Source organism: Clytia hemisphaerica, unplaced genomic scaffold (genome assembly GCF_902728285.1).
Source record: "Clytia hemisphaerica strain Z4C2 unplaced genomic scaffold, Clytia hemisphaerica genome assembly, whole genome shotgun sequence".
In the NCBI taxonomy this organism is placed as follows: domain Eukaryota; kingdom Metazoa; phylum Cnidaria; class Hydrozoa; order Leptothecata; family Clytiidae; genus Clytia; species Clytia hemisphaerica.
Window position 1 is genome coordinate 1,177,564 of NW_027103573.1, and position 27,794 is coordinate 1,205,357.

The 27,794-nt window shown below is 35.5% G+C and overlaps 6 protein-coding genes across 7 annotated transcripts; 1 reads left to right on the forward strand and 5 right to left on the reverse strand.

Moving 5' to 3' along the window:
• The first annotated feature begins 38 nt into the window (after positions 1-38).
• On the forward strand, positions 39-2,149 carry LOC136801178 (myosin heavy chain, clone 203-like). Of its 2 annotated transcripts, none has more exons than XM_067057813.1 (2): positions 39-236; positions 731-2,149. In XM_067057813.1, the coding sequence occupies exons 1-2, from the start codon at positions 200-202 to the stop codon at positions 1,813-1,815; spliced, it is 1,122 nt and encodes a 373-aa protein (XP_066913914.1). In that variant the 5' UTR covers positions 39-199; the 3' UTR covers positions 1,816-2,149. The 2 variants fall into 2 exon arrangements, with proteins under 2 accessions (XP_066913914.1, XP_066913916.1); XM_067057815.1 differs by lacking the exon at positions 39-236 and adding an exon at positions 339-438.
• On the reverse strand, positions 2,139-11,291 carry LOC136801179 (UDP-xylose and UDP-N-acetylglucosamine transporter-like). Its single transcript, XM_067057816.1, has 11 exons — positions 11,107-11,291; positions 10,395-10,508; positions 9,679-9,781; positions 9,101-9,150; positions 8,727-8,808; positions 8,236-8,281; positions 7,870-7,925; positions 6,147-6,200; positions 5,718-5,793; positions 3,931-4,006; positions 2,139-3,165 (listed from the first exon to the last, which is right to left on the reverse strand). Exons 1-11 carry the CDS (start codon positions 11,187-11,189, stop codon positions 2,919-2,921), a joined length of 987 nt encoding a protein of 328 aa, XP_066913917.1. The 5' UTR covers positions 11,190-11,291; the 3' UTR covers positions 2,139-2,918.
• Positions 11,292-12,241: 950 nt separating this feature from the next.
• LOC136801111 (DNA-directed RNA polymerase I subunit RPA12-like) lies at positions 12,242-12,628 on the reverse strand. Its single transcript, XM_067057733.1, has one exon. It carries the CDS (start codon positions 12,626-12,628, stop codon positions 12,242-12,244), a length of 387 nt encoding a protein of 128 aa, XP_066913834.1.
• A 205-nt stretch (positions 12,629-12,833) lies between these two features.
• On the reverse strand, positions 12,834-15,610 carry LOC136801180 (C-signal-like). Its single transcript, XM_067057817.1, has 5 exons — positions 15,479-15,610; positions 15,142-15,193; positions 14,211-14,404; positions 13,543-13,692; positions 12,834-13,341 (listed from the first exon to the last, which is right to left on the reverse strand). The coding sequence occupies exons 1-5, from the start codon at positions 15,608-15,610 to the stop codon at positions 13,117-13,119; spliced, it is 753 nt and encodes a 250-aa protein (XP_066913918.1). The 3' UTR covers positions 12,834-13,116.
• A 21-nt stretch (positions 15,611-15,631) lies between these two features.
• Positions 15,632-18,498, reverse strand: LOC136801181 (C-signal-like). The gene is made up of 5 exons (XM_067057818.1): positions 18,317-18,498; positions 17,872-17,923; positions 17,299-17,492; positions 16,921-17,070; positions 15,632-15,944 (listed from the first exon to the last, which is right to left on the reverse strand). Exons 1-5 carry the CDS (start codon positions 18,446-18,448, stop codon positions 15,720-15,722), a joined length of 753 nt encoding a protein of 250 aa, XP_066913919.1. The 5' UTR covers positions 18,449-18,498; the 3' UTR covers positions 15,632-15,719.
• Positions 18,499-19,080: 582 nt separating this feature from the next.
• On the reverse strand, positions 19,081-21,484 carry LOC136801112 (uncharacterized). Its single transcript, XM_067057734.1, has 3 exons — positions 21,373-21,484; positions 19,851-20,044; positions 19,081-19,305 (listed from the first exon to the last, which is right to left on the reverse strand). Exons 1-3 carry the CDS (start codon positions 21,482-21,484, stop codon positions 19,081-19,083), a joined length of 531 nt encoding a protein of 176 aa, XP_066913835.1.
• Between the last annotated feature and the right edge of the window lie 6,310 nt (positions 21,485-27,794).

A 27,794-nucleotide genomic window follows, 5' to 3' on the forward strand; every position in this document is an offset into this window, starting at 1 on the left:
AAAAAGGTTTTTAAATCAAGTTTTTATCTTGATAAAAATAGTTTATGAGCATCAAGAGAAAGCAGTAAAAAAAGGTTTCGGCATCTGTTGTAGTTTTGAAGCCTAGGGAGCACTGATTCAAATTCGAGGTCTTGCGTTTCAAGGTTTTTGGCGTTTCACGCGTTTTCGTTCAGTCTAGACCCACTGGATATGTTAGAAGATGGAAGAAGGGCTGACACATGCAAGTTTGAGAAATAGTAAGGAATTTTCTTCTTATCTCTCTCTTTTTCTGTGCTTGCAGAGAAAATCTCTCATTTCGAACATTTTCAAAATACCATCATAACAAGCGAACAAAAAAGTGAATTTCTCTGTCTTTGAAAATTAGAACTACTGTAGATGATATCAAAAGGCAACGTTTTGTATATAAGATTTTAGTTTAAATGGAAACTTCAGTCCAAGGTAAGAAGGTTTCGTTATAAAATCAAAGAAGAAAAATACTGAAGTTGCTTTATTGACGTCGAGCAAAATCTAGCTTGAGAGTCTAAATACAAGGCTTAAGACATCATTTAGTCTGAAGAATATTAAACTCAAAGAACTGTTCAGCAACTATGTATTTTGTCGACTTTTGACAGTTTGACAGTTTCTCATCCCGGTAGATGTATAGCACGTTTCAAGTCATGAAGTGGAAAATAGGTAAAACGACATGTTTTGTAAAAAATTATCTGTTTACTTTGTCTAATTCTTATTTTAGACATTGGACGAGCAGGTGACGGTGAATCTACTTTTGACGATGAAGAATTCTGGGAAAGTGTCCCCGTTTTCCCCGATCGTGAGAAAGAAGCCCGATCTGTAATCCGAGAAAAATTGAACGAACGGAAACAAGCTTTTAAGAGTGAGTATGAGGAGAGGAATAAATTGGAACGTGCGCAACGAGCGGAGGAGGAAATCGATGTCTCATTGCACGCGCGCAAACAAGCGTTCTTCGACGACGCCAGTGATCGGGAAACGGTGATCAAAACTTCTACCGCACTATCTGTACATTTAGATGAAACATCTTTGAACGATCGAAAACAAGCGTTTCTGGATGACGCAGCGGAGAGAAATAATAGACGAGGCTCTAGTCTATCGGATGATATCACCGAAGGCTCGCTTCACGAACGGAAAAAAGCGTTTTTCGATGACGCAAAAAATCGAGAGAAAGTCGATAAAACTTCGACAGCTTTGAGTGAACATTTAGAGGAGACAACTTTGCATGATCGAAAACAGGCGTTTCTACAGGACGCGGACGAACGGGGAAGATTTCAACGTACAGAAGCGTCCGAAATTCAAGAATCCTTATTATCGGACAGGAAGAAAGCATTTTTTCAAGATGCAAGCGAAAGAGAGAAATTTAGCAAAACTGAGGCATCTGAGATTCAAGGTTCGATACATTCGGAACGTACGAAGGCGTTTTTCGATGAGGCCTCACAGAGAGAGAAATTCAGGCGGACTGATACACAAGAGGGCGTTGATATGGGCGTGATTGCCAATCGACGCGCAAGTTTTCGTAAAAAGGATGCTGAAATTCAAGCAGAGAAAGCGGTAGATGTGCGGGAAAATGTGAGCAAGACACAACATCGAGCTCGAATGATTAAAGATGAGAATCAATTGTTTAAAGTTTTGAATCGAAGGCGCGCCAAACTGGAAGTTGAGGAGGAAATAAAAGAACAATTCCCAGAGGAAGGGAGTGTGAATTCACAAGAAGATTCTGTTGATGGGAACAACAATTCTGTTGAGGAATCAACGAGTGAGAAGATTCTGGATGAAAGTAAAAGCGAGTACGGATGGAAAGTGTGAAGAGATCGTTTGAGAAAGATGCTGATTCACCTTGTATGAATCTTGAAATTTCGTTGTCGAGGGGAAGGAGGAGTCGTATTCGAAGGGTAGAGCATAATTCGGCAAAACAGATGCACGTAAAGAAAATCGAGAAGTCTTCCCATAATGAAACATTGATGGAGAGAGATTGATGATACGAAAGCGTAATGTATTTACTCGGTGTCTAGCGGAGTAAATGTTCTTGGAAAGTGTAAAATTGTGATATTTTGTATAAACATTTTCGAACAAGTTTTGTATCCTAGGTGAATGAATATTGTCAAAAATGAAGAAACAAATAAAAATAATTCACCGATAATTCACTACCTCTATCTTATTCAATACCAAATTCGAAAATAACATACCTTATCGGGGAAAACTTCGTCCGGGAAAAGTGACGAAATTTTGGACATGTGACGAATATTTTCCCCGGCCTTAATGCATTTACCAACTACCAGCCAGTGACGAATTTTTCCCCGTCGAAAATTTTTCCCGACGAAGTTTTCCCCGTTAAGGTAATAAAAGTCTATACTAGAATACTAATTTTATAAAATATGCAGTAAAAGTCTTTAAAATACATTGAAATAGTTATAAATTAAAGAAAGTTTGAGTTTTAAAAACTCACATAATCTACATAATCTATAAGCACTGGGCTATCTACTCCAAAAATGTGTGGGTACAAATTCATTTAAATGTATTCCAGTGGGCTGGAGACTTAACACAACAAATTACACATAATCTTGAAACTTTTGTGAATTTTGCAAAATTTTTAGATGGAAAAGCCTCTTTATACTTCGCCGAGAGGGAAGAACTTTAATCATTGGTATTTAATAAAATTCAAAAACATAAAAGCTTCCATTTTGTTCTCCGAAATGATTCATAAATGATTTAGGAATAAAGCAAAATTTGTTTTCAAGTATTTCTGATTTATACCTCGTTCGCATTGTCAACTTTAACATACTTTGTGTTTTTATTCATTTTTACAAAATTTGTCAATGTATCAAAATCTTACTATTTTAAAGATTTTCTTTTCACTGATCATTTTGGATATTCCATTTCGATTTTCGAACACTTTTACATCCTGGAAGTTAATCATCCTTCTTTCCTTGGTCGGGTTTTTCTTTCGCTGCGAACATTCTTTGCGGAACTTCCGAGAAGATGAGAGTTCCGGTAAACACAAGTAGCGTACCCATCCAGTGGTAAAAAGTGAACGGATTGCGGAAGTAAACAATAGAAACAATGAGACTCATGAACTTCCGGAGTGTCAAGATAACGGTAATCGCCAGAGCGGACAGTTCCGATGTCAAAGTAGTTACGGAAGTCACACATAAAAATCTATTTTTTTTAAATGGGTTTGTAAAGGAAAATTGGAATAACATTTTGTTTTTGCACATACCTTAAGTGGGTACAAAATGACATATGATGATAAAACAATACAATACAACTACAGTTGACACTCTCTAATTCGACGTTCTACTATTCGATCGGCTCCCTTATTCGATAAAATTTAAAGTCCTCGTCAACCAAAAACTCTCATAAACGACGTTCCCTTCTTCGATAAGCTCCCTTATTTGATGAAAATCCAATTCCACTTGAAGATCGAATTAGAGAGCGTCAACTGTATAGACTTGCTTTGAAACTCGTCGATGGGAAATCTTAAGACTTCACTTTTTCTGACTTGAAAAAAGGTTGAAGATTCATAAATAATAATTCTAATACTCAAAGAGTGACCACACCAGTTATATAAATTTGAACATTTTAATATGATCTTAATCTCAACTCGCCATACTCTCGGCAAACGCAGTGTTTCCGATGAAAGTTGATGCTCTCTAATTCGATTTTCAAGGGAATAAGATTTTAATCAAATAAACGTTATTTAACGGATTCCGAATAATAGGGTCGTTTATGAGAGTTTATTGTTGATAGAATATTGAATGAATAATGAAGCATATCGTATTGTAGAGCGTCAACTTTATTTAAATCTAAAAATCGGCCCATCGGGACTAATATACTTTACTAGATCACACGGACGACAAAATAAAGTCTTCTTTGCAACCCTAAAATTTGGAAAAACTAAATTCTTGGACGTGAAAAGGATACTGCGTGAAGATATTGAGTGCGAAGTAAATCCACACTAATGGTACTTTGACCGGAAACCAATCAACTGCTTCCAACTCTGTCAAACGAAAATGACGTTCAAAATTATTGATTTATTTTTTCTCTCCTTCTGATATTGCAATGACGCAGTCTGGGGGAAATTCCGTAATTTAAACCTTCCAGATGAAAATTTTCTCGGCCTTCAGAGTTTTAGCGTGTTAGAAAATAATTTCTACATCGTATGTAAAGCACAATTATAAAATAACTAGCCGACCAGGCGTCGTCCGAGACGACTTCTTACTCCTTTTAATACGCTCGCTTCGCTCGCTTTTCTATTTTTCAGAAACTTGTAGGGATTTGTATACAAATGTACTTATTTTGCGAGAAGAAATGTTCTTAAATTTAGGCCTTTTTCGTAAAAATTGATGTTTAAAATTTTTAAGGGGACACTAAAATTAATGCACATTAAAAAATATGGTGAAAGTATTTTTAGTTGAATTTTAATTTTTCTTCTCCTTATTAAATTGTATAAATTTGTCATAATTTCTTTTGTTGAAAACCTTCAAACAATAATGTTCTTGACTCGCTAAAAATAATGCTCATGCAAATATTGGTGAAAATTGAGTTAAAAATTTCTCGCGAGAAATCGGTCATACTTTAAACGTGCTTTTTTTTGGGTTTTTGGGAGAGGAAAGACTATTATTTTCCTCACGCAAGGATGAAGATAAAAACAATAGAAATTCAAATTCAGTATTAGAGGTACTTGGCAACACCGATCACTCCAAAGACCACAGTGCTTTACGGTGGAATATAAAGAGTGCCTTTTTTCAATACCTCTTAACAGAGTCAACAATTATTTAACAATTAAACTCAATGCGTAATTAAAAGCGTTTTCATTTTGCTATCTCAATAGCAAACATTGATTAAAAAATTTCATAATTGAATTGGGAATAAGTCATCAACTTTTCTCATATTGTCAAGTCCATTAAATTGAAATGTTTTTATCAGAGTATCAAATAGAAGGGAAATGTCATCGGAGCTTTATTAATCTCAAGGGTAATCATAAATATGATGTCTTTTTGAAAACTCAAATTTCATCTTCGACGTATTCCCATGTGAATCAAAATTATTTCATAACCGACATAAACTTTTTTTTAAAAAACTATAAATTATGCTGATAGTGCTATTGCACAGTCAGTTGTGTTTCTCCATCAAGGAGAAATGTGCTCTCTTGAATGGAAGTGCACTTGGCGAATAGAATTGAATATACAATCAAAAAGGCGCGAAAAAAATTGCCGTGTATTTAAAAATCGCTAGCGAAAAAGCCTCATGCGAGAATGAGAGAGTTCCGATTTAAGCGTATTATAATATAGATACAAGCTAACCAACCGCTTCAAATTCTGTCTTGTTGAATGAAAATCTTTTCACACATCGTAAAAAAAAATTTGTTCAAGAGATGGTAAATGCAAACGCTAAAGTACCTCGAAGTCAACAGACAATAATAATAGGTGGAATAGCGGCTACACCTTTTTCATAAAAATATTGCTTATAAGAATATCAGGGTGAAAATCGACTAAATGTTAAGGATATCCTCAGGTTTGGAAAATTTCCAAGCATATTTCACCCTCAGCCGGAAACACTTTTCTTATAAATTTATATATTTAGGACAAGACTAGTATGCGTTTGATCGTTTCACTCACCCTTTTTCGTAAGAAAATATCGAAGATGTAAAAAAAACACTGGCGGATGATACGAAAAGAATCAAAGAAAATATAAAAAGTTCTTCATACCGGCTTGTGAGAAAATGTATAGTTGGTTCATGATATTCTTTGCGAAGAAAATGAAGAAGGGTAAACTCAACAGGTGCTGCAAAGAAAAGAAATGTCGGTAATGAGCAGGCTGTACGGACAAAAAATTGTTTTACATAAGCTCCTTCAAAGTTTTTATTTATTTGATATGTGTAAGCCAAGATTACTTAATTTCTTCACATCGGAAACACCCAAAACAGCCGGAATTTAACGGCTGTTTGTTACTAAGAATTACAAGTCAAGCCTTTCTAGGCTGCTCCGTTCGTTAGGGGAAAAAAAGGTAATCTTGATTTACTCATATCAGGAATTCAGGGTTCAAATTATGTGGATTTTTCAGAAAAATGTCCAAAGTTAAAGCCTTCTCGAAATCGGATGCAAGTAAAATTAAGTAAAACCTATATAAAAACTTACAATATAACATGTCATTTCTTTTGGATGTTTTCCAAATTTACTGACAACCTCTTGCTAAAACGAAGTAAATTCAATGAGATTGTGAAATAACAGTATGGAAAGTATAGTTAAGCATACTTGATAAACGACTGATTCAGACATAACAAGCGAAAAATAATGCAAGGGACGAATTTTAGTAAGTCTCATGTTAAAACTCTACTTCCGAACTGTACTTCAAAGCACTTAAAAAATCACTAGCGGTTTCAAAGTTTTGAGGGAATTCCCCTTTTTTGCCAAATAATAATGGAAGAGACAAATTATAGTTTATACAGCCTGATATTATTACAATTATTGTATATGATACTACATGATGATGACTGGCTGCTCTTTGCAGAGGACACCCAGTTCCGTATTGAGCGGTTTAGGAGTCGTCTCATTAGAACCGTCTATGCGATGGTTTATACTGCGACCAGCTTGCGAGACACTGACACACAGTTTTTGGATCGAGTGCGTTAAGTCCAGCGTGAACCACTAGGGAACAAGGCCAGCGGACTCTCACCTCATCCACGATGGATTGTGGAATCGATACCTAGCACAGTCACCGACAGGCTTCTTGAGTTTCTGTCTACTCAATTCCCCTCACATGGCATGGGTACCATGGGCGAAGGTACATTCACTTGCCAAGTGAATCACAGCACCGAGTGGGAATCGAGCTCCGACCTACGATTATTGTATTAGTACTAGTAATCGTATGGTTTGGAGTGCAATTAACGATTAATCACGAGTAACAAAGGAGAAAATAGTAACTTGCACGAGTCCGAAGGACGAGTGCAAAATACGGTATTTTCTCCTTTGTTACGAGTGATTAATCGTTAATTGCACGACAAAACATACGATTCCGAGGTAATCGTCAGTAAATAATCATTAGTAAATCATAGTTTTTTTAGAAAAATGGAAAATTTTTGACATTAGAAAAGTGTCCCCCCCACCGAAGAGTGCAAAAAGTGGTAATAGTGCAATTAACGATTAATCGCACTCCTCTAAACCAATCAGATTCGAGTAATTTTGCACGGCTGACGATTACTATGTAACAACTGTATTACTGTATTACGTGGATTAGAGCCTGAACCATTCATGTGTTTAAAAACACATTGCTTACCTGATTTGCAGAAAACACTTTTGGACACGAATGGTTCAGTTTTTAAAGTTTTTAAAAACACCGAAAGTCCTGTTGAAGCCAACTGTTAAAAAAGTCCCGACTGGCTAAATTTCCCAATTTGTTCCCGAATTTTTAATTCGATTTTCAACCCGATTTTTATCTAATTGGTTCCGACAGGACACTGCAAGAGCTTCAAAATCATCTTAAAAAATATCTTGAACACCAGAGAAAACACTGAATAGTTCAGAAACTTGCCGGTGATTCAGGTAAATGCATTTTTGACTTGGATTTTATGGAGAAAATTGAGATTAATTTATGGAAATCCCAGTAACACAAGAAATACTAAAAACACACCTCCTCGAGAGGTAAGGTGTTTCTGGGAAATGATTTTTGCCAAAAACACCCCAAAAAAGCATGAAAAGTTCAGAACAAATGTTTCAGACAAAGTGTTTTTAGGGTTTTCGGGACTTTTTTGAAATGAAAGGTTCAGGCTCCTAGGTGGTAAGTTGAAACCTTTTGTTTCAAGACATTGACGTTAAGAACCCGACCCGGACCCGATTGTCTGATTATGAGATGTATAAATACCTGTGCTATACCCAGCCTTGCGCCCGTGAACAGGGAAACCAGTAACAAACTAAGGCCTATTGAATGGAAAAAGAATTGAAATTGTCATCAGATATTATCTATAATAACAGTGTCATAGCTCCCGAAAAGAGTGTGTGTTTGACTCGAGGTAAAAAAACTTGGTGAAAAAAAAGACTTAAAAAAATTGCTAATAAGCGAGGCGTCGATTATTTTAATTTTTCGAGTTCGGAAAAATCAGTTCTCACCAAAATCATTTCCTAGGAGGAAATGGAGATGGGCCTCGCTTTTAAATTCACTGTATTGAGTGTACAATATTTGAGACATCAGAGAGCGTGAGAGAGGGAGAAAAAAAGTAAAATTTCTCACCACAGATGAAAGAAAACATGTCTCCTTGCTCTTCCGCCTTCTTTGGCTAAAATAAGAATTTGAAATTCATCTTCAAAAACCATGGCAAATGAGCGACCTCGTTCAGATGTGACTTGATGAGATCACGAAGAGTGCGATGAATTCCACATAATCCAATGTTTTACTTAGCATAAACCATATTCCCAAGTAACAGTTATGTTTCACTCCGAAAAAAAATGAAGCCATTCTATTGGTTAGATATGACATATAAATCGAGTTTACCCAATAGAACGGCTTCGCTCAAAAGCGAAAAGGAGCCGTAGCGTGTGGACAACTTTTTCCACATTTTAATATAGGACAAGTACACATAAGCCAAGGAAATTACAATAAGAGAAAATAAATTTTTGTCCACAAATTTCTGCACTTAAAAACTTTTGTCAAGTCGCAAGGCTGTGGAAATTCTTCTAATGAAAATTTGAAAAAATTATAAAATATTTGAAGACTGAAGATACCTTATCAGCGGAGGAGAGAAGAAGACACATGGCAATTCCGATGGTGATCATGGCAACGGAAACATACTTGGATGTAGAGTACCTGAAAATGATTAATGGAATACTTGTGCAAGAGGCTTAATAAGGGACCAATTCCTCAATGATAATGAAAATAGTTCGAAAGAAGGATGTATTCAGAGATTCTTAGACATATTCTGGGATACGCATAAAAGCATGTAACTTTTTGTATGAAAAACTAAACTAAACGATAAAGTAAATATTCAACTTCCTTAAAGTTCAACAGCAGGTCTGTTAGATAGACAGTTTTAGCGAGAAAATAAAGCATGAGAATCCATAAACTTGAATATGAAAGCCACAAAAGCACAAAGACTTACTGTTTCTTCAGGATAAGAATTCCCAACAACATACTTGCCATTACTGACCCCTAAACACCAAGAAAACGTTTCCAAAATCTGAAAAATAAGTTTCCAAATCTTCCTTGGAAATAAAGGAAGAGGCACTAGGACGCTCAGGCCTGGCAGAATTGTAACACTAAGTGAAGTAGGGGATGAATTTTTCGTTCTGGAAGGGAATAATTTGTCCTATGTTCATTCACGGGTGTATGTAAAAGATGTACACGGGAAAAGGTTGTCTGTATACAGACCCAATATATACGGCTAATTTCAAAATTCATTGCCGTAGAGGGTCTGTTGTAATTGTCTTTTCCGATTTGAGATTTTTCAAACCGACCGCTGCGATAAAGTGTTGGTGTGAGAGGGGGACGATGAGAGAAGTGTTCCTATCTATAAATCAAACTTCATCGCAAAGGTCTACGTAAGGGAATTTCTTTAATCAAATGCGATACTACAAACCGATAAACGTGAGATACACTCTGGTACAGAGTAGGGAAAAGGGGCTAGAGAAGGGAATTGAAACCACAAATTAGATAATGAAAAAAATTGGAGGTTCTCACCGATTTGAAGATCATTTGGATGGGCATCGAAATATTGAAGAGAAATGCCAGATTTCCAGTCAATGAACTCGCGAAATATAACAAGACAGCGAAAAAGTATTCCCTAAAAGCAAATGGGATAAAATAGCTATTATATTATTGTGTGGTAGAAACACTGAAATTGTATATTACAAGATATGCGCGAATCTTGTGAGTGTCCACGTTTGTTAGTAAACCTGAAAGCAAAATAAATTTCTTGCTTCCAATGCTTATAATTAGGACGGAAATTCCAGTGAAAAATCTCAACCGTCTACGAAGGGAAAGGTTGCACTGAATTAAAAACTTTGCGGGGAAAAAATCTAGCAAGATGAAGCACAGTGAAGGTATTTCTCCAGGTCTTGAGGCTTACCATGTTTTAACTTTTTCATTCAATAAGTTACTAAATGGGTCAACGGTAACTCGATAAGTTAAAGGAGGCGTACCTTTATAGTTACAAAGCACAATAAACAAAAGAACTTAGAATTTGTGCTTGTGTGGAATCTAAGGGTTAGGCTTCTGCTTATCCTCTAGTAAAGAATGTTTCTCGCATAGGAAGCATGTATATCTATAGGGGTCAGCGATTCAGACTACGAAAGGGAAGAAAGTTATTCTTTCTTTTGTCTAAAATGCTGTGTAAAAAAATGGTAGGAGCTACGTTAAATGTCGTCCTTTAAATTGACTAGCAGCAAGTCACTTACCTAAGTGGAACAACAGGTTGGACGGTTCCACATTTAGTGACAGTGACGAAACGGAAAGCCGCCGTGAAAAAGAATTGTGAAAACGTAACCAAGTGCCCACATCCTGGCGAAAACCTGAAAAAAATCGAACAATAATGAATGAATGAATCACATATATTAGCTGGTAAACAAGAAGCAGTCTCTATAGTATGGTAATAGTAGTTAAGATTAGAGATATATTGCAAGAATAGATGATTTCTCTACCTAACTCGAGACATCGAGCTTCAAAAATTGCAAAAAGTGGACAAAATAGCTGTTTCTGGCTGAAAAATACTATTTTTAAGGGTCAATATCTTGATTAAGGTACAGAAATCACCTATACTCGTAATATATCTGTAATCTTAATTTTTTGAGAGCTTTCCAAAAATAAACAACAGGTCTCTCTTTTCTCAAGCTAAAATTTTCATTAAATTTTGACCCTATAATTTTGCATGAGACCATCATATTTGTCTGAAAAAAACACCAAAGTGTCCGAAAAAAATTGGCACTCATGTTATTTCGATTACCCTACCCCTTAGCTTTCCAAGAATGTATAACAAATGCTTTGACTAAAAAAATCGAGCAATTTTACAAATTTCCCCCTACTACTAGAAGCTCTAGCTAAATATCACCATGTAAATTCCAAAGTATACAAGTTTAAGGATTTCGTTTGCTTCTTCACGAACAGACTTACTTGACTAAATGTTCAAGAAAGAAAACATTGGAGCCACACGCCACAAAAACGCCCACAACCGCCACCAGTACTCGGGCGTTCATTGTACCTCAGTGTCAGCGTGTTAAGCTAATTTTTCTTCAGTTGTTGATCACTTCATGGTTGCAGTTAGCTCTGTATTGAATAATCTCTTATTTATTTTTTGTCTGAAAAATAAAATAAAGATCTGTTACTACGACTTCTAAAACAGAAAGATTATCGTATCATACTTTTAGTCGAATACTTTTAATGATTTAGCGCCGTTTGACGTTAATTGGCTTCTTTGAGGGTACTAGTTTCAGAAAAACTTCGATCAAAGATAACGGGTTAAGCTTGTTCCAGGGGTATATAAAGGCCAGTGGTAAGTACAAGTTTCATACTCTTGTAAGCACACGTGTCAATAATATTGTGGAATCTCTTAACAGGACATTTAAAATTTGAAGGGAGAAAATCTAGGATAACCATTAATTTCAAGCTTGAATAGATAATGTATAGAATTAAGACCTTTCCAACGACATAACAAATTGGTATTGAAAGAGAAGTATAAGACTAAATATATATGATTGGAAATGTTTAGATATTGTGAATACCAATTCATTTCAAATCTTGCATATATAGATAATAATGTATAGAACTAAGACCTTCTTAACGACATACAACAAGTCATAACAAGAGTTGCTCAAATATATATTACAAATGTGTAGATATCATCTCTTCCAAAGACCATAAATAATCATACGGAATAAAAAACTGTGAGGAAAAATCATTGTAATTACGTAATCGGAAATAGATTATATAGCTGTATGATACAGTTATCATCAGTGTGTTTGAATGAGATGTAAGAAGCTTAAGAGCTTTTAAAATCAATTGACATTGAATTATAAACATCTTGTTCCAAAAAGATATTCGTAGTGCATAACCATCTAGCTATGATGCAATGACAATGGAACTAAGTATTTTGTCTTCCATCGATCTAATAATACCAATGTAAGATACAATTTCAGCATATCAATAACTCACGCAAGTACAACCAATTTCCAAAAAGTACAAGAAACTGTTACCTTCTCCAGCTAAAATTATTATCAAATTTCCAGCAGAAAAATATCGATTAGAATCATTATGAATATTCGGTCTCGGTGAAATTGCATTTCAAGCATGTGAAAAAGACTGTCTGGCCCTCATCGGCCGACCTCGTTTGACGCGTCGTATATGTCATTTTCTTATGATGACATTTCGAACATTCTCGTTTGACCACAGGTCCATGGTTGGTCGCACTCTCTTCCATTTCTTTCATTCGTTCCATCTCATCAGATGATTTGAGTTTGTGTTGATTAAACTTCTTGAACGAATGGATGACGATACCTTCAAGAGAATCTACACTGATGGAAGTTGAGCATAACTTGCAGGAGAGGACATCTGAACCAGTGACGGGGAGAGGGAGGATTGAACCACAAACACTGCAGAAGTTTGGATCACAAGAAAATGAAAATTCATTGGCCGTCATGTTCATTGATGTTTTTATTTCTTTGATATTTTTACTGTTACCTGAAAAATACATACAAACATTATAAACATGGAGAATCGAACCAAAAGGTCATCTTAACCATCATCTTTAGGTCATGTTAAAATAATCGCCTTAAAATCATTAAAATCTGCTCTTTCACACAATTTCGGTTGGTAGAATCCATAAAAACTCGTAAAACTTTCAAAAACATTCTTCTTTACATTATCATACAAAAATTTATCTCAAATTAAAAATATATTAGGAAGATTTATTATAATGAACGTTCTAGTGGTTTACCTAACTGACAGCTTACATGTCTCTACCCTGATCAGCTTGATATTATTTCACTTGTTACTCTAATAGACGAAGTCACTCTAAACTTCATTCTATTTTAAATAAGATACAAATTTTTTTGCAATTTTGACCTCTCGTCTCTGGAGTCTCTCTCCTCTCATCCCAATAAAATAATCCATTTAACCAAGTCTCTCTCAATATGGGATTGTTTCTCCTTTGAAATTGATTAAGGTTCCATTTTGTTCTTGTCTGAGATTGGATAACGTCTCTAACATCATGTCAATTGATTGTTGAACAGTGAGGGTGGCATTTGAACCGCCCATATCTGTTTGTACCCACCCAGGGTGGATAGCAATGACATCAATACCGTCTTCTTCGATTTCCAGCGATAACATTTTGGTAAACATGTTCAAAGGGCTCTAAAAAGTCAAGAGACAAATAACAAACAGAAGATCGTCAAGTTAGATTTTCCAAAGACTCCATTTTTATTGTTACGCTACAAGATTTTTCTGAAATTTTAAAGAAAGCTTAGACATTCTTTTAAACTCTTTCAAACTATAACAATGGCACAACTATAGGCAAGTCGAGAAATAATTGCTAATGTAACAAGAAATCTTTACCTTGGACATATTATAGGAATAATAGCAACTCATATCGCGATTCATTCTGCTGACAGACGATAAACCAGTCCCAATGTTAACGATAAGAGGCTTTGTGATGATTTGATCTGAATGTGTTTTGGCAGCTTGTTGGAGCAATGATAGGGAATGCTGAAAGATCCATGAAGTAAATCAAGATTAGAGAGGAAGCTCAGGCGATGAAGCTCGTGTACACAGCTTTCATTAGCGAGATTATGTATCTGGAATTCTCTACGGCTACGGCTGAAGGGCGAGGGAAATGGCGAGTAAGGCAAGTAATGGCGGGTGAAAGCAAGTCCGATATTTGACGTACGGCATTATGTCGACTTTGCTTATACGGTGTTTTGGTGTATTTCCCGTACAGAGCAAAGTAGACAACGACATGTCGCCTTTGGTGACGACCCGCATGGGCAGCCCCGCAACCGTAGCCGTAGAATATCTCCGATACATAATCTCGCTATTAACTCTCTCTGTAATTCGACATTTTTAAAGGAATTAAATATAAAACAATTATAGGGAATCGTTTAGTATGACTTTCCAAGCTGAGCAGAAAAAAATGTGTTAGTTTGAGTAACAAATAGAGGAATCATAGAGGCTCAAATTAGAGGGCGAGACAAGAAACCTTGGAGAATCGCAAACATCTTTTTTACCTTACACACTATGGGAGGACCAAAAGTGTTGACACTAAAAATACGTTTGAGGTCATCCAATGATAGTTCGGTAACTTTGTTATCCGGCTTCTTGTTAGCTCCTGCATTGTTAATCAAACAACTCAATCCGGCTTCACCGCAAACTTTAGAGACTTCTTCAATGCAAGCTTGGATGTTTTTTTCGCAAGTGACATCTGAAATGAATGGAAAAAAATAAAGTGTTGTTAGTCCCCAGCCCACTGTTCTGGCGTTACATTATTTGATTGAATAAACATTTTGAAAGTATGTATCAAAATGTCAGGGGGGGGTCAAGCAGTTGATCCAGAACACTAGACTATCGGCCGAGGTAGTGAATTGTGTCACTTCGTAGGCCACCCCTTAGATCAGTTAGTCAATTTTTGATATTATGCTTCTAATAGGGTGTAGAATTGACAAAAAGAAAATGCCCTTTGAATCTCCTGCAGTTTTCGAGTAAATCGATTTTTAGTGAATCGATTGAACTTATCAAGGGGACCCTTTACTAACGGTTTTTTTCGAGGTCTGGAAATCAAATATCCGATGCTACCAACAGATTCAGCGTGAATGGTAGATAAAGAAACCGTGGTGGTTCATTTTCACGAATGGCTATAGAACTAAATTGTGCTACAGGATAGTACAGGACTAGTTTGAAATTGTATAGTATTGGCACCTGCTGGCATCAATCCCATCTACGAAAGAGATATTTCAATCTTTTTTGAGGCATATATACAATAACGTATGTTATATTTTCAAGCTGAGTTTACCCTTCCCAGTTACAAATTGACTAATCGAGTTTACTGTTTTCCCTCCCCAGTTACAAATTGACTAATCGAAATTAATGTTTTCCCCACTCGGCCATTCGGATTTTCCCACCTGGATAGTTTTCCCGGCTGACCTTCGAGATTTCACCAACCTATTTCCACTACATGAAGGTTGTTGTGCGCATCCTTCAAAGCATTCAGTTCCTGAAATTAATCAACAATACAAAATCAGAAGAATCATAATAAACTTTGCTTAACATCAAAGCCTATACACAGCCTGTACAGCAGCAGCGGACAAACAGTACTTTTCCCTCATAGTTCGCCAACAATCCCTGTCTGATATTTACAATCTTTCAATACACCTGAAGTACAGTATGTTATTATTGGCATGCGCTGATTGTGATTGGAGCTACAATGAGAAGTATTTACATCTTTTACAATAGCTCTCTCTTGCACTAACTTTTCTTTTGCTTTGAAATAAATTCATACCTTAGCTTCAGAAGGTTTGCGACAACCAGCAAATAAAATATCAACTCTGCTCGCCAACTTCTTCACAAATTCCAAACCAATACCACGATTGGCACCTGTTATAAGAAGGCTTTTCGCAAATTTTTGTGACATATTTTTTTATTTTTCTGTAACCTGTAAAAATAATTTATTCTAAATTAAAAATAATATTAATATCTATTTAATAGATTTCTAATGCATGTTCGAGTGGTTTGATTCTAACTCAATATGGGATGGTTTCTCCTTTGAAATCGATCAAGGTTCCATTTTGATCTTGTCTGAGGGTGGATAACGTCTCTAACATCATGTCAATCGATTGCTGAACAGTGAGGGTGCCATTTGCACCGCCCATATCTGTTTGTACCCACCCAGGGTGGATAGCAATGACATCAATACCGTCTTGTTCGATCTCCAGCGATAACATTTTGGTAAACATGTTCAAAGAGCTCTAAAAAGTTAGACAAATTTAAAACATAGAAAAGTTAAGGAGCTTTCTGAAGGTTACATTATCATTGTTTCGCTGCAAGATTTCTCAGGAATATTAGTTTTATGTTTTGGAGAAAAAATTATAATGCGAATAGGCCCATTTTATAGATTTTACGGAATTATGTGAAATAGCGTTTGAAAAGGTTTTTTCCTTTTCAAGAAGCAGAACAAACCAAAAAAATTTCCAATGAAATAATTTGGTATGATTATAATAATGAGGAACTATTGATTTTAAGAATCTTGTTTTCTTTATTGCTTTATGTCTTTCTTTATTGCATTCTACCTTTAAGGGAAGAAATTTAAAAATCTTGCCAAATTCACCAAAATTCCAAAATTAAATTAGATTAAATTTCTTTCACTTAAGTCTCCATTTTCCCTAAAATCGCCTGTCCTTCTCGATTCTCAGCTAAAAATTTTTAACAAATAACGTGTCGTTCGCCAAAATTAATCCTTGCCAAATTTAGAGATTTTAATCAATTCGCCAAAATAAATTCTGCCAAATTGCACTAAAATGGGCCCCTTCCCACCAAAATTTCTTCTCTTAAGGTAACATCTGGTTTAGGCACTTATTGAGTATCAGAATAATGTCAAATATACAAGTGCTTTATTTATGCCCTGGAGCCCAGAAAACGATATTTAGGGTTTACACCTCATAAATCAGAAAAATTTAGAAAAAAAATGCGGAACTTATTAATGCAAACAACCGTAATTTTCAAGTTTTTGCGAAATTTACGTTTGCGAAAAAAGACCATATTCGCATTAATTGATTAATTCATTCCCTTAAAAGGTAGAGCTTTCCTAAACTTGATATTCTCTTTTGTGATACAGTAATGTCGTATCAATTAATACAACCCCATTCAACAGAACGGTATCCAGAAATGGCTAAACTACAGGCGAGTCGAGAACTGATTGTTAGTGTGATATAATTATCTCAATACCTTGGACATATTATAAGAATAGTAGAAGCCCATATTGCGGTCCATAATGCTGACTGATGATAAGTCTGACCCAATGTTAACGATTAAAGGCTTTGTGATGATTTGATCTGAATGTGTTTTGGTAGCTTGTTGGAGTAAATTTAGCGAGTGCTGAAATGGGAGAAAGTTCAGTTGGAATTAGGATCGGATACTCCCACAGTTTCATAGTTCATCTGATCATTGTAAATTTTACAGTCCAGGAGGCCAGGTGCTCTCTTTGAATTACCAAAAAGATTCAAAATCGAATGAAACTTTCTCTTACTGTTAGTCGTCATAAGAAGGAAAGCTCTGAATTAACAAAAATACTAAACAGAAAAGAGATTTCCAAACACCTTTTACCTTACAAACTATTGAGGGGCCAAAGATATTAACACTAAAAATATGATTAAATTTTTCCAATGTCAGTTCAGTGACTTTGTCATCAGGTTTAATTAATGCTCCCGCATTGTTGATCAAGCAACTCAATCCGGCTTCACCACAAACTTTGGAGACTTCTTCGATGCAAGCTTGGATGTTTTTTTCGCATGTGACATCTGAAACGGAGAAGAAGGGTAGTTAGTCCATTGTTCAGCCACTACATTGTCTGAATAAATAAACATTGTTGCAATTGTTTGATAGGTTGTACCTTTTTGACCAAATGGTATTTATTATATTTCGTTAACAGCAGTGCTGGGTTTTCAGATAACCTGGTCAGAGTGGATGTAAGAGAAGTATGAAAATACTTTAACAAAAAGAGTGTGTCAAACTGTAAATAATTACAAACCATGTTTTCAGGTTTTCCAATTGAGTTTTTGGGTTTTCCAATTGAGTTTTCAGATCCAAACCGAGCTTTCAGTTCTTTCTAATTGAATTTACTGTTTTCCCCTCCCAGATATTCGGATTTTCCCGGCTGAATTTTCAGATTTCACCAACCTATTTCCACCACATGGATGTTGTTGTGCACATCCTTCAAAGCATTCAGTTCCTGAAAAATGAATCAACTATGCAAATTAGGAATATAAGAATCATTATAAATTTTGCTATAACCTCAAAGCCTTATACACAGCTACAAAGCCTCTACATAGACAGGCATGCAACATTAGTGACACTTCCAATTACATACTAACCTTTTCTCTTTCCAGGCTACAAAAAACTAATGTTCTCTTTGAAGTCTTAAACTGAAGATGAGTTGACTCAATCTAAATGCTTTGTCTCAGAAAAGCTCAGTTGATAGTTAAAGAAATATACTGTAATGTAGGCGTATTGAAAGGTAAGACAGCGATTGTTGGCGAACTATGAGGAGAAAGTACTGCTAGTCCGTTGCTGTTAGTATATAGAGTATAAAGATCTTTTCTTGCACTGAAAAATAAATTCATACCTTAGCTTCAGAAGGTTTGCGACATCCAGCAAATAAAATATCAACTCTGCTCGCCAACTTCTTCACAAATTCCAAACCAATACCACGGTTGGCACCTGTTATAAGAAGGTTTTTCGCAAATTTTTGTGACATATTTTCTTATTTTTCTGTAAACATGATAAATGAAGAATAGATGCAGGTAAAGTGAAGAACTAGAAAGAAACTGAAGAGAATCAGAGAAAATCATTAAAAATAATAAAAATCCAAATTATATATGTGAGATTTATACAATGTGTGCATAAAAATATACAAAACTCTCTACCATCATAATATTATTCATATTGTTTATAAAAATTCTTATATTTCAAAATATTGTATGGTAAAAAAATCTGATGAAGATGTATGTATTATAAATGAAAGCATAAAAATTATTTGGGCTTTATTATTCTAGTTTGTGATACCAAAACTAATAAAAGATTTGAAAATTTGCTGCTCTGCCACAAAAAGTTACATGCCAAAACTTTCTATCACTTCCTGGAACAGCCCCGAATCCACAAAACACTTGTTCTGAGACAACAAAAATATAACTATTCGCTAAAAATAGTTTTGTTAAAACTAAAAAAATTGCTGACTCAGCAAAATGAGTCTCTTGCTGAATCTTTGAAAAATCTTTTTTAGGATTTTTTCTGATTGCCAAAATTAGTTCTTGCTAGATTCAGGTTAATTGAAGACAATTTTGATTGACAATATATCAGGAATATGAATTAGCTTTTCCAAAGGGAATATCAATAAGGAATAATACTTCCATCAATATCTATGAGTGATCCCATTTGGTCAGGCTTCAAAATTGATAAAGTTTTTAACATCTGATCAACTGACTGCTCAACTGTCAAAGTGGCATTCCAACCTCCAAGCTCTGTTTGAACCCAACCAGGGTTGATGCAAATAACACCGATGTCATCCTGTTTGAGCTCCAAAGACAACATTTTTGTAAACATATTCAATGAACTCTAAAAGCAATCAAATACAGTTAAAATAGAATAGTTTCCAATGTCATTTTTCTCCAGACAAGAGGCCAGGCTGTTGGCAGAAAGATCTTTCCTATGCTAGTTTGAACAATTTAAAAGCAGAGAGCTAGGTTGGTTAAGCCTATAGCTAAAGAAATAACACAGTAGGGTACCTTTGACATTTTGTAGCTGTAATGGGAGAGTCCAAATCGTTCCACACTCCCAATCGAAGATAAAATGGTTCCAATATTTATGATTAGTGGCTTTGAGATGATGTAATCACTAGATGTTTTCATAGCTGCCTGTTGGAGCATAACGAGTGCATGCTATAAGAAAACACTTCTTTAGACTATCAATTAATTGAAAGTCAGGAAAACGAAATCAAGTGGAGATAATTTGCATAAATCAGCACAAAAAAGAACAAATACAAATAGACCATATATATCAACTAATAATGTTTGACACATATTTTTGATCTAGAGGTACAAGTGCCAGGAAAAATTTAATATCAAATTAAAGGACGTGTTGCTAAGATCTATTTATTCTACCTTACAAACTATTGACGGGCCAAAGGTGTTAACACTAAAAATACGTTTGAGATCATCCAATGATAGTTCAGTAACTTTGTTATCCGGCTTCTTTATTGCTCCTGCATTGTTGATCAAACAACTCAATCCGACTTCACCGCAAACTTTGGAGACTTCTTCAATGCAAGCTTGGATACTTTTCTCACAAGTGACATCTGACAAAAGATAGACAATGAAGACAGACCTGGTTAAAAATCTTCCAAATAAAAATTAGCCAAGTCCATAAGATATTTAACAAATATGAAAACTGTAGAGGGTGTATATCTTCTCCTCGTAGAGTGCTCAATCAGTAAATAGAGCGTTATTATAATAAAGAGTTGACACAATATCTTTGTTTCAAACTCAGAGTTTCATGAAAACGGAATATTTATTAAAAGAGTGGATGAAATTTACCTAGCTCTAATATATGAACATTGTGGTGAAAGTTTTTAAGCTCATTCAATTCCTAAAAATAAAATACTCTTGTCAAATTTTTTATATAAGCTGACGATTTCTTTTATTAAATGAATGACTGCTTGATTGGGTTGGGAAACAATATCATCCTCCAGGATGCAAGTCGAATTTTTCAGTCTGCGTACCTAGACAGGGTTCAGTTATTATCAGTTAGGGTTAGGGTTAGAGCTTGTGAGTCACAATATAAGGCCAAAGGCCTTCTTAGGGGCACTCATACACTCTGAATTAAGTTAGGGTGCTGTAGAGATCCTTGTAGGGGCACAAGTAGGGTTGGGAGCTATTTCAATTAAGGTATGTAATTTAACGCTATAAGTACCGTCAACTGCTCTAACTTGGGACTATCTGACAAAACATGGGACGACAATTTGGCCACCATTTCACCAAACCTCCAAAGTCATTTGATTTGAGTTAATGAAAGGCATATTAAAAAATACACAATTTCTCTTTCGCAGCGAGTAGGCTTTTAAATCGAAATATGAAAGTTATTCCGTAGTGGAAGATATTGTGACATGTTACAGTATGACAGAAAGTATGATTGATAAACTTGGTGGAATTATCAAAACAAATTTGTGGTCAAAGAGATTTAATAGTAAGTGAAAAAATACAGGCCAGATATCAAACAGTCCCATGTCCCAGTCGACCAACCGTCCCAAGTTAGAGCAGTTGACAGTATTTATGAATGACAGTATTCTGCTGTGTCTCAGTAACGTAAGAGGTTAGGCATTGGGTTTGCAAACCAAAGGTTGCTTTGGTTGCATTTGGTGGTTCAAGCGAACTTTAGAAAAAATATGTAAAAACAGTTAAGAACACTTGAGAAAGTCAGAAAATCAGAATAGAAGACAGGAAAGTAGAAAATAGCAGCGAAAATGAGAGATCATGCATCCTCTAGAGGATAATATTGTTTGCCAACCAAATTGTCTTCTACAAACTATCCTAAGTAGAGAACCATGGAAAAAGAAATTGCTTCAAAAATATCTTCGGAGAAAAATGTAATCAATATAAGAGTATACTTAAGCTTCAGAAGGTTTACGACATCCAGCAAATAAAATATCAACTCTGCTCGCCAACTTCTTCACAAATTCCAAACCTAAACCACGGTTGGCACCTGTTATAAGAAGGTTTTTCACAAATTTTTGTGACATTAGTGTTGATTTCTCTAAAAAAACACCATGTTTAAGTTAGAATTGTTCAGGCTTTAATCGAAATGAGGGATTTGAAAAACTTTCTATGTTTGGTTTTTCCCACAAACCCTAGTAACTATGGGGGAGCACCCTGTTGCCAAGATGTTGGCCTGAAATCGAAAATGAAACCACTGAAAAGGAAAGTAAAACCGTCCAGTATACAGTAGGGGGTGCACGACAGAAATTTTCAGATAAAAAAAGCACTTGGAAATCCAGTTCAATATGCTTTGGAAATTCCGATCAATATTTTATTTGAATCCTTTGAAATTACATATATATAATTTGTCAAAATTTTGAATAAAGTATAGCTATATTGAAAATTCAAGATTTTTCCACCAAAAAATTGATTTCGTATTGGAAATCCAGGAGTTTCAATTGCTTTTGTATTGGAAATCCAAGAATTTCAAAATAATATTTTGCCTCTCGGAATTCCACTGTCGTCCACGCCACCACCCCTGTTTAACAGACTTTAACTATTGGAAGAGCCCTACCATAGGTGTTCAAAAAGGTGTTTAATTTTGCATAAATTAATGCAGATTGTGGGGAAATTCCCTGCTTTCCATCAGTTTTTCACCACAAATAGGCCAATAAATTTTGATCTAGAGAACGACCCTGCCTATGCCCCGGACAGTCCGGGGTTTTTTTGATGTGTGCCCGGGGTCCGTATTATTTGTTTTTGAGAGACTACCCCGGACGCCCCAGACAGCCCGCGCGGTCGCTTTTTATAGAATCGCTGACCGCGCGGGCTTTTTTCTAATTCATTGAAATATTCTTCCGTGGACAAACGCCGTCTTCCAAAAGATCTTGTAATGTCCTGATTTTGGCGTTTCGTGTGTGAGGCCTGTATTTGAACCTTAAATCTCAAGCGTGGTTTGTTCAGCAATCAAATTCTAAAATCTAACCGAAAGCTGAAAAATGGATCCTGATCAGACAGAGAAAGGTAAGTAAAGTTAGTTTTTTTTTTACGTAGGTCCGGGGAAAAAGTTATTTTTTTCAGACCCCAGACATTTGCCCCGGACTGTCCGGGGCATAGACAGGGTCGTAGAAGTTGGGACTTTGGTGTAATACACTTTTTTGCTCAGTTTGAAGAGCTCTATCATGTGATATAGGTTTTTTTTTAATTTGAAGACCCCCCAAAAATCAGGAATTTCCAGGCCTTGCAATTTTGCCTGGTTATGCAAAAAATTGCCAATTACTCGTTACTTGCACGATAATATCGTGGAAACTTTTTTGATTTGTAATCTACACATACTAATTCGCGAGTTTCGGTTGTTTTTTTGGAATCTAAAAGTAGCGACTCCAGAAGTCACACAACTTTCGTTGACGTCAAACCAAATGTTTCATTTTTCCGTGAACTTTGAACCCTTCGAACTTCTTTTCTATGTATGCTAAAGCGTTCCGGTTTTTACTAAATGAAAGCCCGTGATCTTAGCTTTCCAGCGGTATATAACACTGTGGACACGGGCTAGAGGGCAAATTGGTAAAATGCCGAACGTTTTGCAACATTTTGAAAATTGTTTGCCGACGGGAGAAAAACATTTTGCAACTTTCGATGAATAAATGTGTGTCTGGAAACGGAGATGGAAATGGAAGGAGGAAAATGTGTTTGAAGGCTGAAACTTTGTATGTTTATCAGAAAAAGGGTGAGGAATTCAAAAAATCACAATCGCTAATTCTAATTCTTTCATTTTTCATGTAGTTTTTTTTGTTCACTTTTTTGCTTCTTTTGCATGGGAATGTCCCAAAAAAAAAGTTTTTATTTCTGCCGAAATGGATTTTTTTTTCTTTTCATTTGGGGTTTCTCCTTTCAGAAAAACTTATTCTTTATTCATAAGTTTTTGTTCCTCCATTTCCAGAGGCCCCTTGAAAATGGGTCCTACCACCTTTTTTTTTTTACTCATTTCAACCTTTTCCAAGCTAATTTTCTTCAAAAACAAAAATAAAACAATGCAATGTCTTCTTTTTTCAAAAAAAGATATATCTTTCATTATTTTGATAAAATATACTAAATATTTTACAAATATTTTATATATAATAATATTCTAACACCACCATCAAAGAATTCTCCCTCCAAATTTCAGGTCTCTAGCTACACTAGAAAAAGAGATATGCAAAATTGAAGAAGCATGACTGGAAAATTTCTTTTTTTTCTTTTTTGACACATTTTTCGAATTTTTCCAAGCTATTTTCCTAACCTTTTTTTGACATTTTTAGTCAAATTTTTGACACTAAAATTTGAATATCTTTACAACCACTTATCCTCTAGAGGCCTATGACCCCTCATTTTCTTTCTTTTTCAAAGCTCTACAAGATAGGATAGGTTTTGAGAAAAAAATTAAAATTTGAAAAATCTTCTGGAGTTGCTACTAAAAGATGTATCACGAAATGAAACGTTTTTCGACCTCAGCCGCGCGACTAGAACGAGTATATACAGTAAAAAGACTTGGACCTGAGCGACTGAGGTTAGATTCCCACTCGTAGCGGTTCACTTGGCAAGTGAATGAACCTTTGCCTTGGTCAATCCATGCCATGTGAGGGGAATTGATTGGGTAGTGTCAGTCCAAGGTGCTCTGAGGTGCTGACGGGGCGCTCATTGAAAGCGTCTATAGTTGCGAAAATAGGCCTCAAAGCCTCCTGAAACTCAACCAAATAGAAATAGACTTGAATTGGAAAAAGGACTGAAAAGTTCAACTTTTGCTTGCCTCCATACTGTACCACATGTCTTTGACTGAAAAGTTCAACTTTTGCTTGCCTCCATACTGTACCACATGTCTTATACACCACCGCTGCCGCTGCAAACATCTACCATTTTGAAAAAGGTTCGCTGATTTTCGGTCGACACATAATCTTCGCTCGTTTTTTCAAAAAAAGTTTTGCGTAAAGTGCGTGAAAATCGAAAAAAAAAGTGCGTGAATACGTAAATGCGTGAATAGTTTCAAACTTGCGTGAACGTGAAAGTCTACTTTTTTGATTACGTGAACGCGTGAATCTGCGCAGTATTTTGTGTCAGTGAGTAACGTGAATTTTCCCTTTCTTGTAACGGTTCCAGTCGTCGCAAACGCCGGTTTAGCTTGCGCATCAAAAGCGCTTAGGATGATAAAGATGGCATTGTTGATACTATCTAACTTTATTTTAAGGGTAACTTGAATTAGTTTTTGAAAATATTGGAAGATTGTTAGATAGTTGGAAGATATCTCGTAAATACCTTTTTATGCTTCAAATTGTAGTGGGGTTGCGTACGGTTTTTCGGAATTGCGGAAATCGACCCTTTTTTCCTCGGAACTTCGGAAATCAGGGAAAATTCCTTCGGTATTTCGGAATTCTGAAATTGCTTCGTTATCGGAAATCCATGAATTTTTGCTTCGAAATTTCGGAATTATGAAGTTTTGATTCCCTTTTTTCGGAATTCATACATGAAAAATCAAATTTGATGAAAAATTAGTCAAAACGAGGAAAAATACCCAAAAAATGGTATCGGAATTGGAAGTATTTTTTTACGGAATTTCGGAAATTTAGGCAAAATCATTCGGTATTTCGGAGATCGCAAACCCCGTACGCCCCCTCCCCCCATTGTAGAATGGTCGAAAGACACGTTCTGACGCTAGGAAAGTTTGGTAACATCAAACATGCTCATCCATATTCCCTAGAGAAGCCAATTGGAACACGTCTTGGAAGAAAAAGATCTTGGAATCCTCATTGACTCAGAACTTACATTTGAAGAACACATTGCAAAGCAAGTCAAAAAAGCAAACACGATACTTCACTAAATTTGCAATGTTTATGAAAGTTTCTCTCTGTGTCGTATTAATTGTCACGAGATATCTGATTCTGAATAACTTAACGTCATCATGAGAATTGTCATGATGATTGAACAAAAAGAAAGCCCTTAGGGGATTGATGTCTTGATCGCGGTAGATTTTATTCTCCTTTCATACAGAGGCTCCGTTTAGACCAACTGGCATTTGTATTTTGGCATTTTCTCATGAGGGATTTGATTTTAATAGCTTTTCCATTGTATTTTCTGTCATGGCATTTAAGGAATCGTCTTTTTAGAGACATTACTGAAAAGGTGATTCCCTCAAGTTCAACTTTGACAGATCAAACAATGAAAAGCATGGAATTTCTCAAAAATTGCAGTCATTAAGACTGAAACTTTTTGCCGTAGGGCTAGGCTATGGCAAATCTTGTAAATTTTACAATCTATAGAAAGAACTGAATAAAAAACGTGCAAATACTTTAAAAAATCAAAAATGTCATTTTTTCTCTTTGTTTTGGTTCCTTTGTTTGTTTTGAAATGAAATGCCAGAAAAGGGGTTCCCTTCGCTCAAAATGGCATTTCAAATGCCAACGAAATGCCAACACGCTGGCATCATTAGGCATTTGACAAACCGAACAATTTGGCGGAACAATAGAATTCAAAAGAATACTGCAAGCAATTACAAATGCCAAGCTGGTCTAAACGCAGCCTGTATCAATTTTCTCATAAGAATAGTGAATTTTAATAGGGTAATTAATGGACGTTTTCAAATCTCAAGACGAGTTGAATTGCGTAGCTATTCAGGCAAGTAACTCGATTTGCAAGTTGCAAGCAAAATATTCATAGGGTCACGCACTAGAAATTGCGAGTTGAAATAGATTCGTAATCAATAGCGCTCCGCAACGCATATACGTTATAAATACTACTTTTCACTTTTTTTGACATTTGTACGAGTTGCAATCCCACAATTCAACGCGGTTTAATTAATAATACGTGCAAGCTGTTATATATATATTTTGTCAAATGATGCAATTAACGTGCAAAAGAGATTAACACAAAGGTTGAAGGGATTAGAACTCGTATAAACACATCGAGAGTAATGATTATGTCAAAAATAAAACCTATTTTTAGATTCAGCGCGGTGCGCTACTCGTAAATATACAATGTAAACCCCGCGGAACCCCAACAGCTGCTCAGGTCCAGGAAGACCGCAATACACCGTTTAGGAGTGTCGACTGCGCACGCGTCAATCCAATTTTCCATTGTTTTGATTTTAGCGATCACGGAAAATTCACTCTCCTCCGCAAAAAAACGGTAGGTAAACATCTGGTTCTCATAAGGAAACATAGCAGAAAAACGGTAGGTAAAGAACTCCTTTTAATCATAACTTCTTTTCCTCTTGATGAATTTTTGTGAAATTTTCAGGAGAGACTTATAAGATTATCATTGATATCATGTTCAAATATCTAAATCATTCTCTTTAAAGAAGAGAAAAAAATTCACAATGTTTACATTCCTCTAACCTTTCACAGTACTAAAGTGCGCATTTTTACCTACCATTTTTACCGGGCCTCTGCAATGGAGTACCGTGAAATAGCGAGACTCCTAAACGGTGTATTCTTATACACTGCTCTATTTTGATGAAATCAACAACAAAACATTCGAAAAAAAATCGAATGGTTATTAAAAAGATAAAAACATTCTTTTGATAACTGGCCCATATATCACTAGCCGTCCCAATCGGGCTCGGGGTATCGAGTAATGCACTCCTCGGCTGACCTATACTATGTACATAAATGTTCTTAAGATTTTTCAAATGAGGGCATAGTCAGAGAGCCAACCTTCTCCAAAATCGAAAAATAATATGTCATGTTTCTTTTATGATTAACCAGAGTTTGAGAAAACCCTGGATTAAAAATACTCGCGAATAATACACGTTTTTTATCATAAGAAAATCCAAAATTTTTGAAGCCTTTGGATGTTCTTAACTTTTTGAGTTTTAAGCCTAAAAATGTTAACAGGTTCTTATTTACACCGTTTTGAGTGTTTTTGTCCATTTTTATAAGAAATCTGGTGTTTTAGAGTCTGCGAAGCTATAAAATAATCTTAACTTGTTCTTAGTAATTCGCCCATAGAAGCCTTACGTTCTTATATAGTTTGTTCTTATAAAAAACGTGTATTCCGCTGATAAAATCAAGATTTAAGGGCTCTGGACATACCCAATTTTTCGATTTTACACCAACTTTAAATGGCAATTTCTGCACTTTAAAAAGATTAATGTATAAGTTTTTTTATATGTCCTGTTAAACCTACCTTTTTAGAATTTAAAAATCGAAAAATTGAAATGAAAAAAATAAATGAAGAAGAAAACGAAGAGTTTTTCGAAGAAGAGTATTTCACCTTTCAAAGCCCTAATCTCGGTAAAAATCAAACATTTTGGATTTTCTTTTGGTTCAGGTGATGTATTTATTTAGTATCTAAAAATACAATTTCGGAAAATTTTTGTGGAAGTAT

What these genes read in the sequence shown, in the direction of transcription:
- LOC136801112 (XM_067057734.1), bottom strand. Translation starts at nt 21,484, where the DNA reads ATGTCACAAAAATTTGTGAAAAACCTTCTTATAACAGGTGCCAACCGT. An exon ending in TATTTTATTTGCTGGATGTC is followed by an intron (nt 20,045 to 21,372) that starts GTAAACCTTCTG and finishes ATCTTTTGTCAG; the next exon opens with ATGTCACTTGTGAGAAAAGT. An exon ending in GCCCGTCAATAGTTTGTAAG is followed by an intron (nt 19,306 to 19,850) that starts GTAGAATAAATA and finishes GATTGCTTTTAG; the next exon opens with AGTTCATTGAATATGTTTAC.
- LOC136801178 (XM_067057813.1), top strand. Translation starts at nt 200, where the DNA reads ATGGAAGAAGGGCTGACACATGCAAGTTTGAGAAATA. An exon ending in ACATGCAAGTTTGAGAAATA is followed by an intron (nt 237 to 730) that starts GTAAGGAATTTT and finishes TTCTTATTTTAG; the next exon opens with ACATTGGACGAGCAGGTGAC.
- LOC136801179 (XM_067057816.1), bottom strand. Translation starts at nt 11,189, where the DNA reads ATGAACGCCCGAGTACTGGTGGCGGTTGTGGGCGTTTTTGTGGCGTGT. An exon ending in ATTCTTATCCTGAAGAAACA is followed by an intron (nt 8,809 to 9,100) that starts GTAAGTCTTTGT and finishes AATCATTTTCAG; the next exon opens with GTACTCTACATCCAAGTATG. An exon ending in ATACATTTTCTCACAAGCCG is followed by an intron (nt 4,007 to 5,717) that starts GTATGAAGAACT and finishes TTCGTTTGACAG; the next exon opens with AGTTGGAAGCAGTTGATTGG.
- LOC136801181 (XM_067057818.1), bottom strand. Translation starts at nt 18,448, where the DNA reads ATGTCACAAAAATTTGCGAAAAACCTTCTTATAACAGGTGCCAACCGT. An exon ending in GCAAACCTTCTGAAGCTAAG is followed by an intron (nt 17,924 to 18,316) that starts GTATGAATTTAT and finishes TTCATTTTTCAG; the next exon opens with GAACTGAATGCTTTGAAGGA. An exon ending in CATCCATGTGGTGGAAATAG is followed by an intron (nt 17,493 to 17,871) that starts GTTGGTGAAATC and finishes TCTCCGTTTCAG; the next exon opens with ATGTCACATGCGAAAAAAAC.
- LOC136801111 (XM_067057733.1), bottom strand. Translation starts at nt 12,628, where the DNA reads ATGACGGCCAATGAATTTTCATTTTCTTGTGATCCAAACTTCTGCAGT.
- LOC136801180 (XM_067057817.1), bottom strand. Translation starts at nt 15,610, where the DNA reads ATGTCACAAAAATTTGCGAAAAGCCTTCTTATAACAGGTGCCAATCGT. An exon ending in CCTTCATGTAGTGGAAATAG is followed by an intron (nt 14,405 to 15,141) that starts GTTGGTGAAATC and finishes CATTCATTTCAG; the next exon opens with ATGTCACTTGCGAAAAAAAC. An exon ending in GTCCTCCCATAGTGTGTAAG is followed by an intron (nt 13,693 to 14,210) that starts GTAAAAAAGATG and finishes TGGATCTTTCAG; the next exon opens with CATTCCCTATCATTGCTCCA.